This window comes from Staurois parvus, unplaced genomic scaffold (assembly GCF_062004578.1).
Source record: "Staurois parvus isolate SC_StPar_1 unplaced genomic scaffold, SC_StPar_1.0 ptg000172l, whole genome shotgun sequence".
Lineage (NCBI taxonomy): Eukaryota > Metazoa > Chordata > Amphibia > Anura > Ranidae > Staurois > Staurois parvus.
Window position 1 is genome coordinate 844338 of NW_028317968.1, and position 12895 is coordinate 857232.

The window sequence follows — 12895 nt, forward strand, 5'->3', positions numbered from 1 at the left end:
TGACAGACATACCATGAAAAGATGAGAATAATCACCAAAAATCTTTTTTTTAAAGAGCAAACTATTTCAGCATTGAACTTCAGGTCAGTGTTTCATGTAGCTATCCTCTGAGCCGCATTTATACATAAGGAAATATCACAGCATTCCAGCATTTACACCTTTTTGACCTTCTACACTTCTGCCAATCAGGGGTCAGAATCTCATTATGAGGATCATAAATTCATCAGTATGAATGAATGCCAGATGGATAGACTTACCAAGAGGTGGGATTATCGTCATACCATGTGTTTTTTTGTGACCTCACCTTATATTTTGAATTTGTAAAATGACACCATGAACATCAAAGTGTCCTATGACTTTGGGCCACCTGATAAAATACAAGATGAAGCCCCAGCAGCAAGAGTGTGACCATACCAAGACAGCTATTTTGGGCTGCAAAGCCTCAGAACAGCAACAGCATATTTATGGTGTCTTTGCTAAAAAAGTATAACAATTTGGGTCTGTAAAAATCTCTAATACTAGACACATACCGTTTTTCTTGCTCAGTGATGGAAATCCTTTGATTTCCCTATCCACAGTGAGGATGGAGGAATCTCCCCTCCTGGCTGTGGTCTTCATATAGTTGCAGCACCCACAGCTGTCTGAATATCCAAACAGTGACTGCATCAGGTATATTACCCAGCTCCTTCGATTTTTCAGTTTATTTTGGCAAGTCAGGTGCCAACAGTGCCCTCTGCAGCTTGAATTTCGAGAGAGAGTGACATCACTGTATTTCTGACTGTATTCGGGTGTCTCTGGGTACCTTGAATATTTTAGAATAAAGCAGCTACCCTACATATATATGTAGAGCTTTTATTCAGTGGGAACATAGGGGAACCTCCAGCACTGAATGTATATAATGCCAAGGGGTTTTTGGGTGTGCTGGAGGGTGTATTGATGCTAGCTGCTGGGGGATCTATTGTTGCTGGAGGGGATCTATTTTTGCGTGGTGGTCTATTGTTGCTGGGGGAGGCTTATGTTGCTGGAAGGGATCTACTGCTGAAGAAGGGGTCTATTGTTGCTATTGTTGGTGGGGGTCTATTGTTGCTAGGGGAGGTCTATTGTTGCAGTGGAGGATCTATTGTTGCTGGGCGATCAGTTGTTGCTTGAAGGGATCTACTGTTGAAGAGGGGATCTATTGTTGCTGACTGCTGAAGAGGCCACTGACGCTGACTGCTGGGATATCTGTTGTTGCTGGGGTGGTATTTTGCTGTGGAGACCCATTGTTGCCGGGGGATCTATTATTGTTTGGGGGGTTGATTGCTGCTGGTCCTTGGGATTTATTTTACTGTTTTTCTTGTTATCATTAACAAATTCCATACAAATGACCTGGCACCACAAAATGATACTTGGCTCTGTATTCTCTAAAATGAGCGGTACTGGGAGGTGGGTAATTGAACAAGCTGAAGTTAGAAGATGATTGGCTACCATGCAGCGCTGCTCCAGATTTTGCACTCTCCAAGTTTAGTAAATCAGCCCCATAGTAACTATGCTATAGTCAGAAAGTTCACTTGCCTTCCCTCTGAATTCTATGACAGCCATCGCAGCCAGATTTTCACAGTAAATAGGAGGGCAGTAGGATTATACATCCTAGAAACCGTGCTGTGTAACTCTTTGTGACCTCTCTCTGCTCCATGCATCACCAATCATATTCAGGTATCCAGGACAGGTCTGAATATGATTGGTGATGGTGAGAAAATTGGTAATACCAACATCTGATTAACTTCCGGCAATCTGTATGTGAAAGGTAGCATGGACCTGCAGTGGACACCCTAGCATTTCAAGCAGTCAGTTTACAGGAACTCCAAATGGGGTGATTGGTGCACTACAACAATGAATAGATGAAAAATTGAATAATAGGCACTTAGTCTGATCTCCCTCTATGTATCACAAAATTCAGTTTTTAGTTTCAACTGGAGTCTATCTTTAGCCCTCATGCACACAGGGCATTTTTGCAGCCACTTTTAGGGGCATCAGGGTTTTTTTTGTACTGTTTGTAAATGTCCTTCCATGTTATCCTATGTGTCCATGCACACATAAACTTTTAGAAGCTTTTAGTGGCAGGGGCGTTTACAGGCAGGGAAAAAACCCAGAGCCAGTGCGTCCAAGAACAACGGTGTTTAGCACTTCAGCGTTAATTCATTTCAAATAATAATAAATAAATAGAATAAATTACTATTTTGGCCAATGATATGAATTAACGCCCATGTGCTTGATGCCTGTAAATGCTCCTAAACGCTTGTAAAAGCGTTAGACTCTTTTACAAGGGTCAGGTGTTTTTTCTGCCAAAATGCTGCAGCCAAGAGAAGGACTGTTTTTAAAACATCCTGTATGCATGAGGCCTTAGGTAAACAGGTTTACTATACTGGGATAGGGTGGAGGTTAAATGATCAAAGCTGATTTTCAGACAAACAACTAAATACACAGACAAAATACTGTATATATACAGTATAGCTGTTTTACTTTCCAAAGGGTTTGTATTACTGTGCATCCCAGCAAGAGATTTGCAAAGTCCTCCCACACAGCATAGGGGAGGGGACCTATTCTCTCTCTGCTGCGGTTTCACTTCCACTTACATGTTTCTCCAAACCCACCCTGTGACTAGACAACAAACAAAGAGAAGCAGAAGGCTGATGAGCTCATCTCTTTATCACTCTGGTATCTCCTTCTGTAAGCATGTCTCTTGCAACACAGTACACCTGAATGGCTCCTTGTGCTGCTCTTCCCTCTCTCAGTCTGAGCTCTGCTGTACAAGCGATAGCAAGAAGCTGATACTAAATCATATTCAAGTACTTACACTGCCTGTCTTTAAAAAACAAAATTTCATGAAGTTTTAATTAATACAAAACTGCATTACTTTGTGTCTTTCATACCTGCCAGGAGCTCACATTTAAAGCAGAACTCCAGTTAATAATACTATTTTCCCATGCAGTAGGGCTGTGCCCGCACTTTACGGACTAAGTGTTCATTTTGTCCAGGGGCTCATGGTAAAGCTAAACTTACCCATTCCTCCGATCTTCTGTAAAAACGTGCTCCCCACGTCCAGCAGTGGACTATTTCTACCATCCTCACATCTGAAGCTGGTTTATGGACGTGATGATGTCAGGAACAGCCCATTCACAAGAATGCTAGTGTGCGGGGGGCAGGAGCAGCAGGGACCAGTCTTGCACTCAGAGGATCAGCGGCTCAGGTAAGTATATCTTTACTTTCTGAACCCCTAGACAAAAACGAGCATTTAACCCATGCAGAGTGGGCACTCCCACATTGCATTGGGAAATAAAAAATTTGCCCGGATTTCTTATGTAAGAAATAGTGACTTTAGTTAAGGGAACTTGTGCTTGCTTCGAACATCCAATAATATATATGCAGGAGAGGTTTTTTGTTCTCTTGCTATTGATAAGGGACTTAAATGAAATTCACTCTACCACAAATGAAAATTTCTTTAGGAATGCCCTCACCTTCACCTGTCTGTGGTTTGCTCCATTATAGGATACTGCCTTCAGATATTGTTAAAATTAATTATTTTTTAAATATAATGGATGTGGAACTGGAAGGCATTTTTTACACAATCAGTCATTTCCCAGAAACTCAGAATATTCTGCTCACATGTTTAAACTTTTAAATGGCTGAAACCCAATTCCTAAGATTGGAGGATGGAATTCTATAGAGGTTTTCTAGCACATTTGAGGCTGATTATGTGCTAACATTTAGGCACAAAGCTATTATCCATACAACACCTGAAGTGTAAATTAAATGTTGTTGAAACTTGAAGAGACTTGTGATTGTAAATGTAACTTATTTGCACTACAAAATGAAAGATGCTGCTTAATAAAGTAACACCAAAAACTACTAAGCAGGGAAAAGAATTCAAGCAAAGTCATTTCCAGCTCCTGACTCCACCCTGATGAAAAATGATCCTGGGCAATTCTTTGGGAAAGGTATTTGTTTCTTTGAAGCGGTGTATTTGAAATAAATGAAAGCTGCCTACGAATGTTCTGTCTGTGCACTCCGTCTGTTGATGCAGCTGGGAACAATAGAGGAATATCTTATTTTTGGAAAGAAACTGATGTTTAAAACTGGGCTTGGGCTATCTTAGTGAAAAGTCCCACATTCTAAGAGGAAAAAGAAACAGATTAGGGTGTGCCCAGAAAAAAAGCACTTTGACCTACTAGATGATGTCATTACTTGCATTAATGTCCTACAGTGTGTCTGATATTTGCAGCCTGTCCACAACCTATAGTGATTTTTTTCCTTGCTGTCCTTGGGTAACTCCATATTATGTGTTAAAGCGACACTAACCAATATCCTTATACTGTACACACTCACTTAGATGACAGCATTGGTCCGATGCTGAATTTGTCCCCTGCTGGCTCTACATCAAGAACTGAGCTATCAAAGACTCTCAGAAATGCTCAGTTCTCTGTCTTTAGTAATCAGAGAGTCAGAGACTGTCAGTCACTGACTTTCTGCTCTGCCCCCTCCAGTGCTGGAGCGCCGGACTGTGGAGGGGGCAGGAGTGGCTGGATCAGGCTCTCTGCTTACTGAGACAGCTGCCAGCCAGGCATCTAGATAGATCCAGACATTATTACTGGACCAGCTCTGTGACATCAGCCATCAGTGAACTTTAGCCCCTCGCTGGCTGAATATAGGTCACCAGGACGCACAGAAAAAGTGTGTTCAAAAGATTTTGACCATACTTTTTTGGCCCTGTAATCCATTTTTCATGAAATTGTTACTTGCTGTGTTTTTCTGCCTTCCTGTAATGTGCCAGTTGCATGGCCTGTGCTTCACTTCCACTGGTTGGTGAAGATCTTGCAATTTTTCATTGAATTGGCACCTTATAAAGGGATCTAGGGGAGCAGATCCTTGTACTATTTGACATTGGCTTGCAAGTAATGGCGTATGGATTGAGTGCTACTTACGGATTAGCTCCCAAACCTCCTCTGTTTCTTCTCACTTCTGTTTGTTTGAAACAAGCAGTGCATGTTAGTTATGGTTGTACACTGTTCTATGCAGGGGCGTATAAACAAGGCATTTGCCTAGGGGGGCAATTTTTACGGGGGCGGCACTACCCCCCCCCCCCATTCCTGCTGCACGGAGATCAGCAGCCCTTGGAGAGGGGGGTGGGTGGTCCCATATGATCTGAGGAAGAGGGGTGGGAGAGGGGGGAGAAAAACAGAGAGAGGGAAGAGAGAGGGAGGGAAGAAAGAGAGGGGGGAAGAGAGAGAGAAGGAGAGGAGAAAGGGAAAAGAGAGAGAGAGAAGAGAGAGAGAGAGGAAAGAGAGAGAGGGGGGAGGGGGAAGAGAGAGAGAGGAGAGAGAGCGAGAGAGAGAAGAGAGAAAAGAGAGAGGGAGAAAGAGAGATGGAGAAATACAGAGAAAAGAGAGAGGGAGAAAGAGAGATGGAGAAATACAGAGAAAAGAGAGGGAGAAAAGAGAGAGGGAGAAGATCGGGAGAAAGAGAGAGAAAAGAGAGGGAGAAAGACAGATAAAAGAGAGAGGGAGAAAGAGAGAGAAGAGAGGCAGAAAGAGAGAAAAGAGAGAGGGAGAAAGAGAGGGAGAAAGAGAGGGAAGAGAGAGGCAGAGAGAGAGGGAGAAAGAGAGGGAGGAAGAGAGAGGGAGAGAGAGAGGGGTGAGAGACAGAGGGAGAAAGAGAGAGGGAATAGAGAAAGAAAGGGAGAGAGAGAGAATCATATATGCATGCACACACTTATTGAACTCTCTCGCTCTCTCATTGGGGGGCACAAAATTTTTGTTTTGCCTAGGGCAGCACAAAATCTAAATACACTACTGGTTCTATGCACACTTCAGATTCCTTAGTCCTTAGTCCATCTTGGGAGTAAATAAGAGAGGGTGGCTACCTTCCTACTTACAGAAGGACCATGGAGAATAACTGTAGTAACCCTCTTACAGGAAGTCAGATCACAACAGCAAAGGAGGAAGAGTTTGAGAATACAGAACTGTGCACCACTCAAGGCCACTGCTCACCCGCTTCACTGATCGCTGCTCCGCCGCTCCACAAGGTGCAAGCTCAGCCCAGCAACTGCTACTAGTAAACATAGACCAATCCCGGATGGCTGCATTTCTTGTTTGTTTTATTTACAAAATGCACCACATGGACATCCTGCAAACACTGGGGGACAGGAACTGAGTTAAGTATACATCATTTTTTCAAACCTGAATTTAATGTTACTTTAAGTGCAGAATATTTTTATTGCATTTATTAATATTGATAGATCCAACACTGCCATTCCTGACCAATACACAGTCTTCTGCATGCATTATTTTTCAGGTTACATCAGTGTTGAAAAGTATCCTAAAAGCGGTAGTAAACTCTAACTTAAAACTTGTACTCACAGGTAAGATTAAAAGGTCTTACCTGTATGTACCTTGAATATCTTCTAAACTTGCACTGTTTAGGAGATATTCACATCGGCTCCAGCTGATGAGTGTGTCATGAATGCAGAGAGCACTGTGCTGCAATAGTGACTCCCCTGCACATCATTACAAGGTCAGAGAGTGCAACCCTTGAAGAAAGACCAGACAAAGATGGAAGCGTGGGGAGCAGGGACAACTCAGCACTGGAGGGTTTCGTTTGAAAGGTAAGTCTATCATTGTCATGTTTCACATGATTGTCATGTTGACTGTCATAGGGTGGCACAGTGGCATAGTGGTTAGCACATCTGCCTTGCAGTAAATGGGTCATGGGTTCGATTCCTGACCATGGCACCTCCTGCATGGAGTTTGCATGTTCTCCCTGTGCTTGTGTGGGATTCCTCCGGGTGCTCCGGTTTCCTCCCACACTCCAGAGACATGCTGGTAGGTTAATTGGATCCTGTCTAAATTGGCCCTAATATGTGTATGTATGAATGTGAGTTAGAGACCTTAGATTGTACACCCCTTGAGGGTTAGGGACTGATGTGACTGTTCAATATATATATTTGTAAAGCGCTGCATAAATTGACAGCACTGTATTAGTACCTGAAATAAATAAATATGCCTTTAAATTTTTCAGTGTTTTGTCTCTGCTCCTCCCTTTCCTTAAGTTTAGTTAATGTTGCATAGATAGCCCTCCCCCTTCCCAGAGATGCATTGCAGCTAGCCTCATGGCATGGAGCAGGAAACAGCATGTTCTTTTGACCTATGGAATTTCATTGTTGTAAGATTCTCTCAGTTTATGGAATAAACATCACAAGATCTACAAGATGTCATTCTCATTGAGTCACTGACTGTGGTATCCATCAGAGGTTGAAGTTATCGCTATCTCATCACAGCTGTAAGTTACTGAGATCACACTATCAATGCTTAGATTGGACACACAGAATAATCATAATGTGCTAGTATAGGGTGCACTCTAGCACATTATGGCAATCGGTATACCGTAGTTATTGTAAAGGGCTACTACATATGAATGTTAAAATGGACACTGGGAGCATTTCTGACACCAGCCTAGCACCCCTAAATGCCAAGTTTGAGAGGTTGTAATGAGTGGAAAAGTGCATTACACATGACCAAATTTGCTTGGCTTGGCTTTGTATTGCAATGGCCACAACCCAGTACTAGTCTTAAAAGACAAAGCTTCTCCCAGCAGGAGCACTGCAAGGAAAGGCCTAAGTAACATGTCCAGTGGGTAAAACCATGCAAATGTTGCCAGCAGGGATCTTAGGAGCCAGATGGAAGGAGAAGTATTGTGTAGTTTACACTTAAGTGACCCCATTACTCCAATTTGCAGCATGAAAGTGTCGATCTGCTTGACTTTTACTTTCCATGGCCTGTTCTTCACTTCCACTGGTTGGTGAAGAGTTTCCTGGAAGGTTTCATAGAATTGGGATCCTATAAAGGGATCTAGGGGAGCAGAACCTTTAAGTACTATTTGGCTTTGACTTTCAAACAATGGTGTATGAAGTGAGTGCTATTTATACACTCCTCTCACCCACCTCTTGCTTACCAGCTTGTGACTTGTCTTGCACATGGTAACGCTTTAGGCTTACCTTATAAAAACTAACTATACCACTATGAATGAGTATCAAGTAATAGAAAAAAATGTCCAATGTAACATCTTTGAGTAGTGATCAGCAGGTTCACGTGTACCTTCACAATGATTGGTTTGTGTGGACATGAGGACCGCAATTACAGATGCAGCAACTACTACATACCAGTCTGGCCAGTATCCATATCCATATTTTAATTGCTGCAGTATTAGGCAAAAAAACCCAGTAGAGCAACATTAATTGTAGACTTCATTTCCAATAATACTAAAGATAGATACACTCCCTAAAATAAAAAATGAGGATCCTAAACTTGCTTATGAGCTTTCTATTTATAATCATATATATTTATATAAGTATAAAACACTACAAAGTTTTCTTTATTGAACATTGACACATGTGCAGCACTCTAAGGGACTTACAATCTAATCTTCCTAATATAGTGAACACATAGTGAACACAACATACACACAGAACAGTTTAAGGGGAAGCCATTTAAACTGAAATTACAGGCACAACAAGTGTACATATTGGGGAAACCCCACTATGTACTACAACTGAAAAAAAAAGAAAACGTGGTTAACCTCTAGACATGAGTTTTAAATTGATAGAACTTGAGGAAATATTGCAAACTATCATGCAGTATATGCTGTATATGAATTCTTCTATATCATATACAGCATATACTGCAGGCGGGGCCTTTAAGATGAAAGAATGTCTAAGAGTGGCACTACCACACTTGTTCATGCTTTTCCAGGCAGTCTGTCACACATCCGTTGTACTTTAAACATGACATTCGACCTAAGGAAGTCAAAGATCACCATGAAGTGCTTGTGCACAAGATGCCTTCAAGACTGAATTCATGTTGGACACCCTTTCCATATTGAGCACTGCAGTGTAAAAATAAAACTCCTTTTAGGAGATCTACACCTGTCAAATTGGGCCTTCCCCAATCAAATAAAAAAATCCACATTCGACATTGTGCTTTACCTGTGCCATAACAAGCATTAGTCAGTACATAATTAGAACAAGCATTAGTGTGTACATAATTTTGCACATTATTGGATGACAAATGACTGCTACAAGCATGCAAGGTCATGGTAAAGGGAAACGGCTAAATGTTGAATACAATCACTGACAGCTGATGATCACTGTCATTTGACGCTGATCGTGTGATAAAGTAGAGCCATCGAAACACTACTTTTTCATAATAATCACTTTTCCTCTGTTCCTCACTGTCATCAATCTTATGGAGATTGATAAAATAGATAGAGATTGATATGGAGAATATAAAATAGGTACTACTAAAAAAATATAATACCTACATACCTTACTATATATCCTTAAGTACTTGTGCAATATATCCAAGGTCACATTCATATGAAAATTATTTAAGTGGTGAGGACATTGGGAGTTCCTTCAGGGGGCATGGATTCATGTAATTGTAGGTTAATATGTCAGTGCTATATAAATACTGGAATCAAATAAATATCTGAATGTCTTATCCTTTTTTCTAGATCTCAGCTCCTATAAAACTGACAGCCATTCTTCCTTTGAGACTAGTGATGTTACCATGGTGTGTCTGGAGCCGGTGAAAGCCCCATGCCTCCTGTTCTTATACTACAGAGGTTAGCCTGATGGACCATGCAGTACTGGTGATAATATATGGCATGGACGACAAATTAGCATGGTTTGGGCCCACTGGGCTGAAAACCATCATGTCATGGAGGTCTCCTTCTTCCAGACATATGAGCCATAGCAGTGCAGCAATTCAATGCCATGGTTCAGCTCCATATTTTCTGTCTCCGTGAGAACACCAGGATGTTGTATTATCTGAGAACTGCTTTTAATATCAAAATTACCATAATTGCTCTGCATTCTGATTGGCTACCCAGAGCCTATCATCATGTAAACCATACCCTCTTCCTTCCTGTTGCTTAGGAGCATGAATGATCATTCAACGTTGCCACCTCAGTGGTGCTGAGATTTCAGTCCTCAGCATCTGCCCAGTGATTCCGCAAAATCAGGAGCCTGGAGAAGGTTTCTTATGTAAGGCACACACCACTGACATCATTCTTGCTACAGTGTGAACCAAACAGGCAAACTCATACACACCCAACTATCGACCCACAATCAGGATTCCGGAATAAATCACACGCGTAGGAAAATCACGCTGAGAAGGAAATGGACATATCCTGGCATGGTATTTGTCATTTGGTGACAGCGAAGGTTAATGTGAAGCTTAATCAGCAATATCATAGATTCAATTCCCTTCACTAGAGCCAACTGTCCTTTTTCTTGTTAGCTCTAATGATTTTCACACTTGCTGTAAAAGAAGGGGTTAAAACCTGCATGATACCTATAAGCTACTGATAAAATCATGCATCCAGCTTCTGTACAAAGCAACCAATGCCTGTCTGTAGCCAGGGGATGGTCCAGGCTGTGAGTAGTTATCTCCGCAGACAGATGAAAAGATACTGTAGATGGAAGCAGCGGCTATACAAGGGCAGCAACAGTGCACTCCCAGATACAACTCATAGGGAAATCCATGATACCGAGTCACTCAAAGGACAAGTGCTTGAATCTCAATATATCCAAGGCGCCTACACCATTTACTAGCAATGCTCTTTTATACTGTCACTTATGAAAAGCTGGCAAGCCTTTAACAGTCATTCCCCTCTTTATCCAGCAAGCCAATAAATGGTGAAATCCTACCTTACGAGCACACCAAACCACAAGTATAATCAAAAGCATCTAAAATGAAACAAATTAGTTCTAAACATTTTGTACAGGAATATTAAAGCACTAGCTATGGCACTTTTATATAAAAACGCGTAAACATTTACATTTAATACACATAGCGTATTTAAGAAATTGTGCCTAAAGCTTACATAGCAGTGGTGGATTATGTGCTCTGGGTCCCCCACCATTACAGCAGAATGAAATGTGATAAGAATTCAGTAAGCTTTAGCTATCATGAGTGGTCCTATGAAGGATGCTGGACCTTTCAGGCCCATGCCGGTTTTAATTACAGGTTCATTGTTCATATAAGGCAGACATCATTTTTTACAGGTCTCTTGAAGGAGAAATGGCCTTTCTAAAGCAAATGAGGAGCAAATCCAAGGCATTGAGCAGCTGTTGTCTCCTCTTGCTGCTGGAGCAGCAATGCAGATTTCCCTCCCTTCCTTGGTAGCATCTGAGCTGATAATGAAACATTTGGACACTTATTAGCATAAGATAAGCAATGTGGTTCCTCAAATGAGGAGGTCAGAGGAAGGCTAGGAAATGAGTGCTTTTAGAACAATTAAGACTTTTTTTTTTAACTTTTGGGCTTGAAGGGCCTGAACCATTTTGCCTGCCCCCCCCAGCACAGTGCTAAAGACAACGGTAGAAAATGACATCTAAGACATGGTACTCACGCACGGTCTCCTGCTTCGGATCCAAGCTGGTGACAAGCTGCTGGACAGTACCGATTTTCCCTTGCAGTGCCCGCACGCGCCTGGCAGTAACCTGAATCTCTGCTTCGATCTCGTGGAATATGGAGCAGGCATGCCTGGCCATATCCGAAAGCTGCCGTAAGATCCGCGACATCGCAACGTTGCTGATCGCGCACAAATCCAAAGTTGCCACATCTTTATCCTTCTTGTCAACGGGCAAGGATTCTCTCTCCTCCGAGGGCACCTGCGCTGAAGGTGCCACATTAACCGACAATTCTTCCCTCGAATTTACCCGGTGGTGCTGCCGCTGCTCATCCCCCTGATCCCTGGAACAGCTCCCTTCGACCTGGGCGACAGCATGCCTACACAGCCACTGGGGCTCAACAATCCGCTTGGCAAAGGGCATTGCAGATCGCCCTTCACGTTATCCTGTGATGATGCCTTGGCTAGCCAAATCCTAAGGAAACAACATCAAATAAGACAGATAGGGGTCAAGAATCCTTGGAAATTAAAGGTTGTAGCGATCCGCCAACCACTGTGCCACTCCAGGATAGGTCCAGTTCTTTTTTCCTTTTAAATACAGAGATCCCTATTTAATCCTGTACAGGTCCTCATTGTGGGGAGCCCTTTTTTATCCTAGCCATGTTTTCCCCTCCATGTGTGACAGTGTGCAGCTGTGACTTGGGAAGTATCGCAGTTGTGCACTGCTTCCCTAGGTCCTCTCTTCGCTCTGATCATCCAGTTGCTTTTTGGATAGCTTTTCTCTGCCTCCCTCTCTGCTTTCACCATGCTACAGTGAGGCAGACTGAAAACCTGGAGGCAGGAATACACAGAGATGTCTGAATGGGGAGGTGAAATCAGAAAGGGATAGGAGGGTGGAGGAGGTGCTGGCAAGCCAAGGGGAGGAATCAGGACATTCTACACAAGACACTGCCTTCCCCAGCCTCAGTCAGCTTCTACGCAGAGACAGTCTGCAGCAAATCGCTTGCCTTGGCAACTTCCAGCGCCGCTTTACGAAACCCCAGGCCATAGATTCTGCTTCTGGTTTTGGAGTTTAAATTCCATTTAAAAAAAAAAAAAAAATCAAGGTTTACAGAATACAGACAGGAGTGCAGGAGCCTGAATGGCATGGTACATTTAAAACCAGTCAATCTGTTGTGCTTCTGAAAAAAAAGGCCCGCTCATTAACTTTTAACTTGCTGGAATACAATTAAACAAAAAAAAAAAGAACCCACCAGCTTCTAAGAAATTCCCTATTTAAAAAAATAAAGATTGTTGTTGTTTTTATTATTATTATTATTATTATTATTATAATACAGGATTTATATAAAGGCAACAAGAAATCTAAGATTGCATGGTTTTATTTGATACATTTTATTAGGTATTTAGGAGTCAATTTATAAAGATTTGAAACCTAAATAACTAGACTATT

At 42.1% G+C, this 12895-nt stretch overlaps 1 protein-coding gene across 2 annotated transcripts in view; it reads right to left on the reverse strand.

The window, feature by feature from the left end:
- Window positions 1-12243, reverse strand: part of NHS (NHS actin remodeling regulator) — a 298499-nt gene extending 286256 nt beyond the window's left edge. For both annotated transcript variants that reach the window (XM_089676561.1, XM_089676563.1), the window contains exon 1: window positions 11446-12243. In XM_089676561.1, the coding sequence (XP_089532687.1) occupies window positions 11446-11869 (424 nt within the window). In that variant the 5' untranslated portion in view covers window positions 11870-12243. The remainder of the gene's footprint in view (window positions 1-11445) is intronic.
- Window positions 12244-12895: the final 652 nt, after the last annotated feature.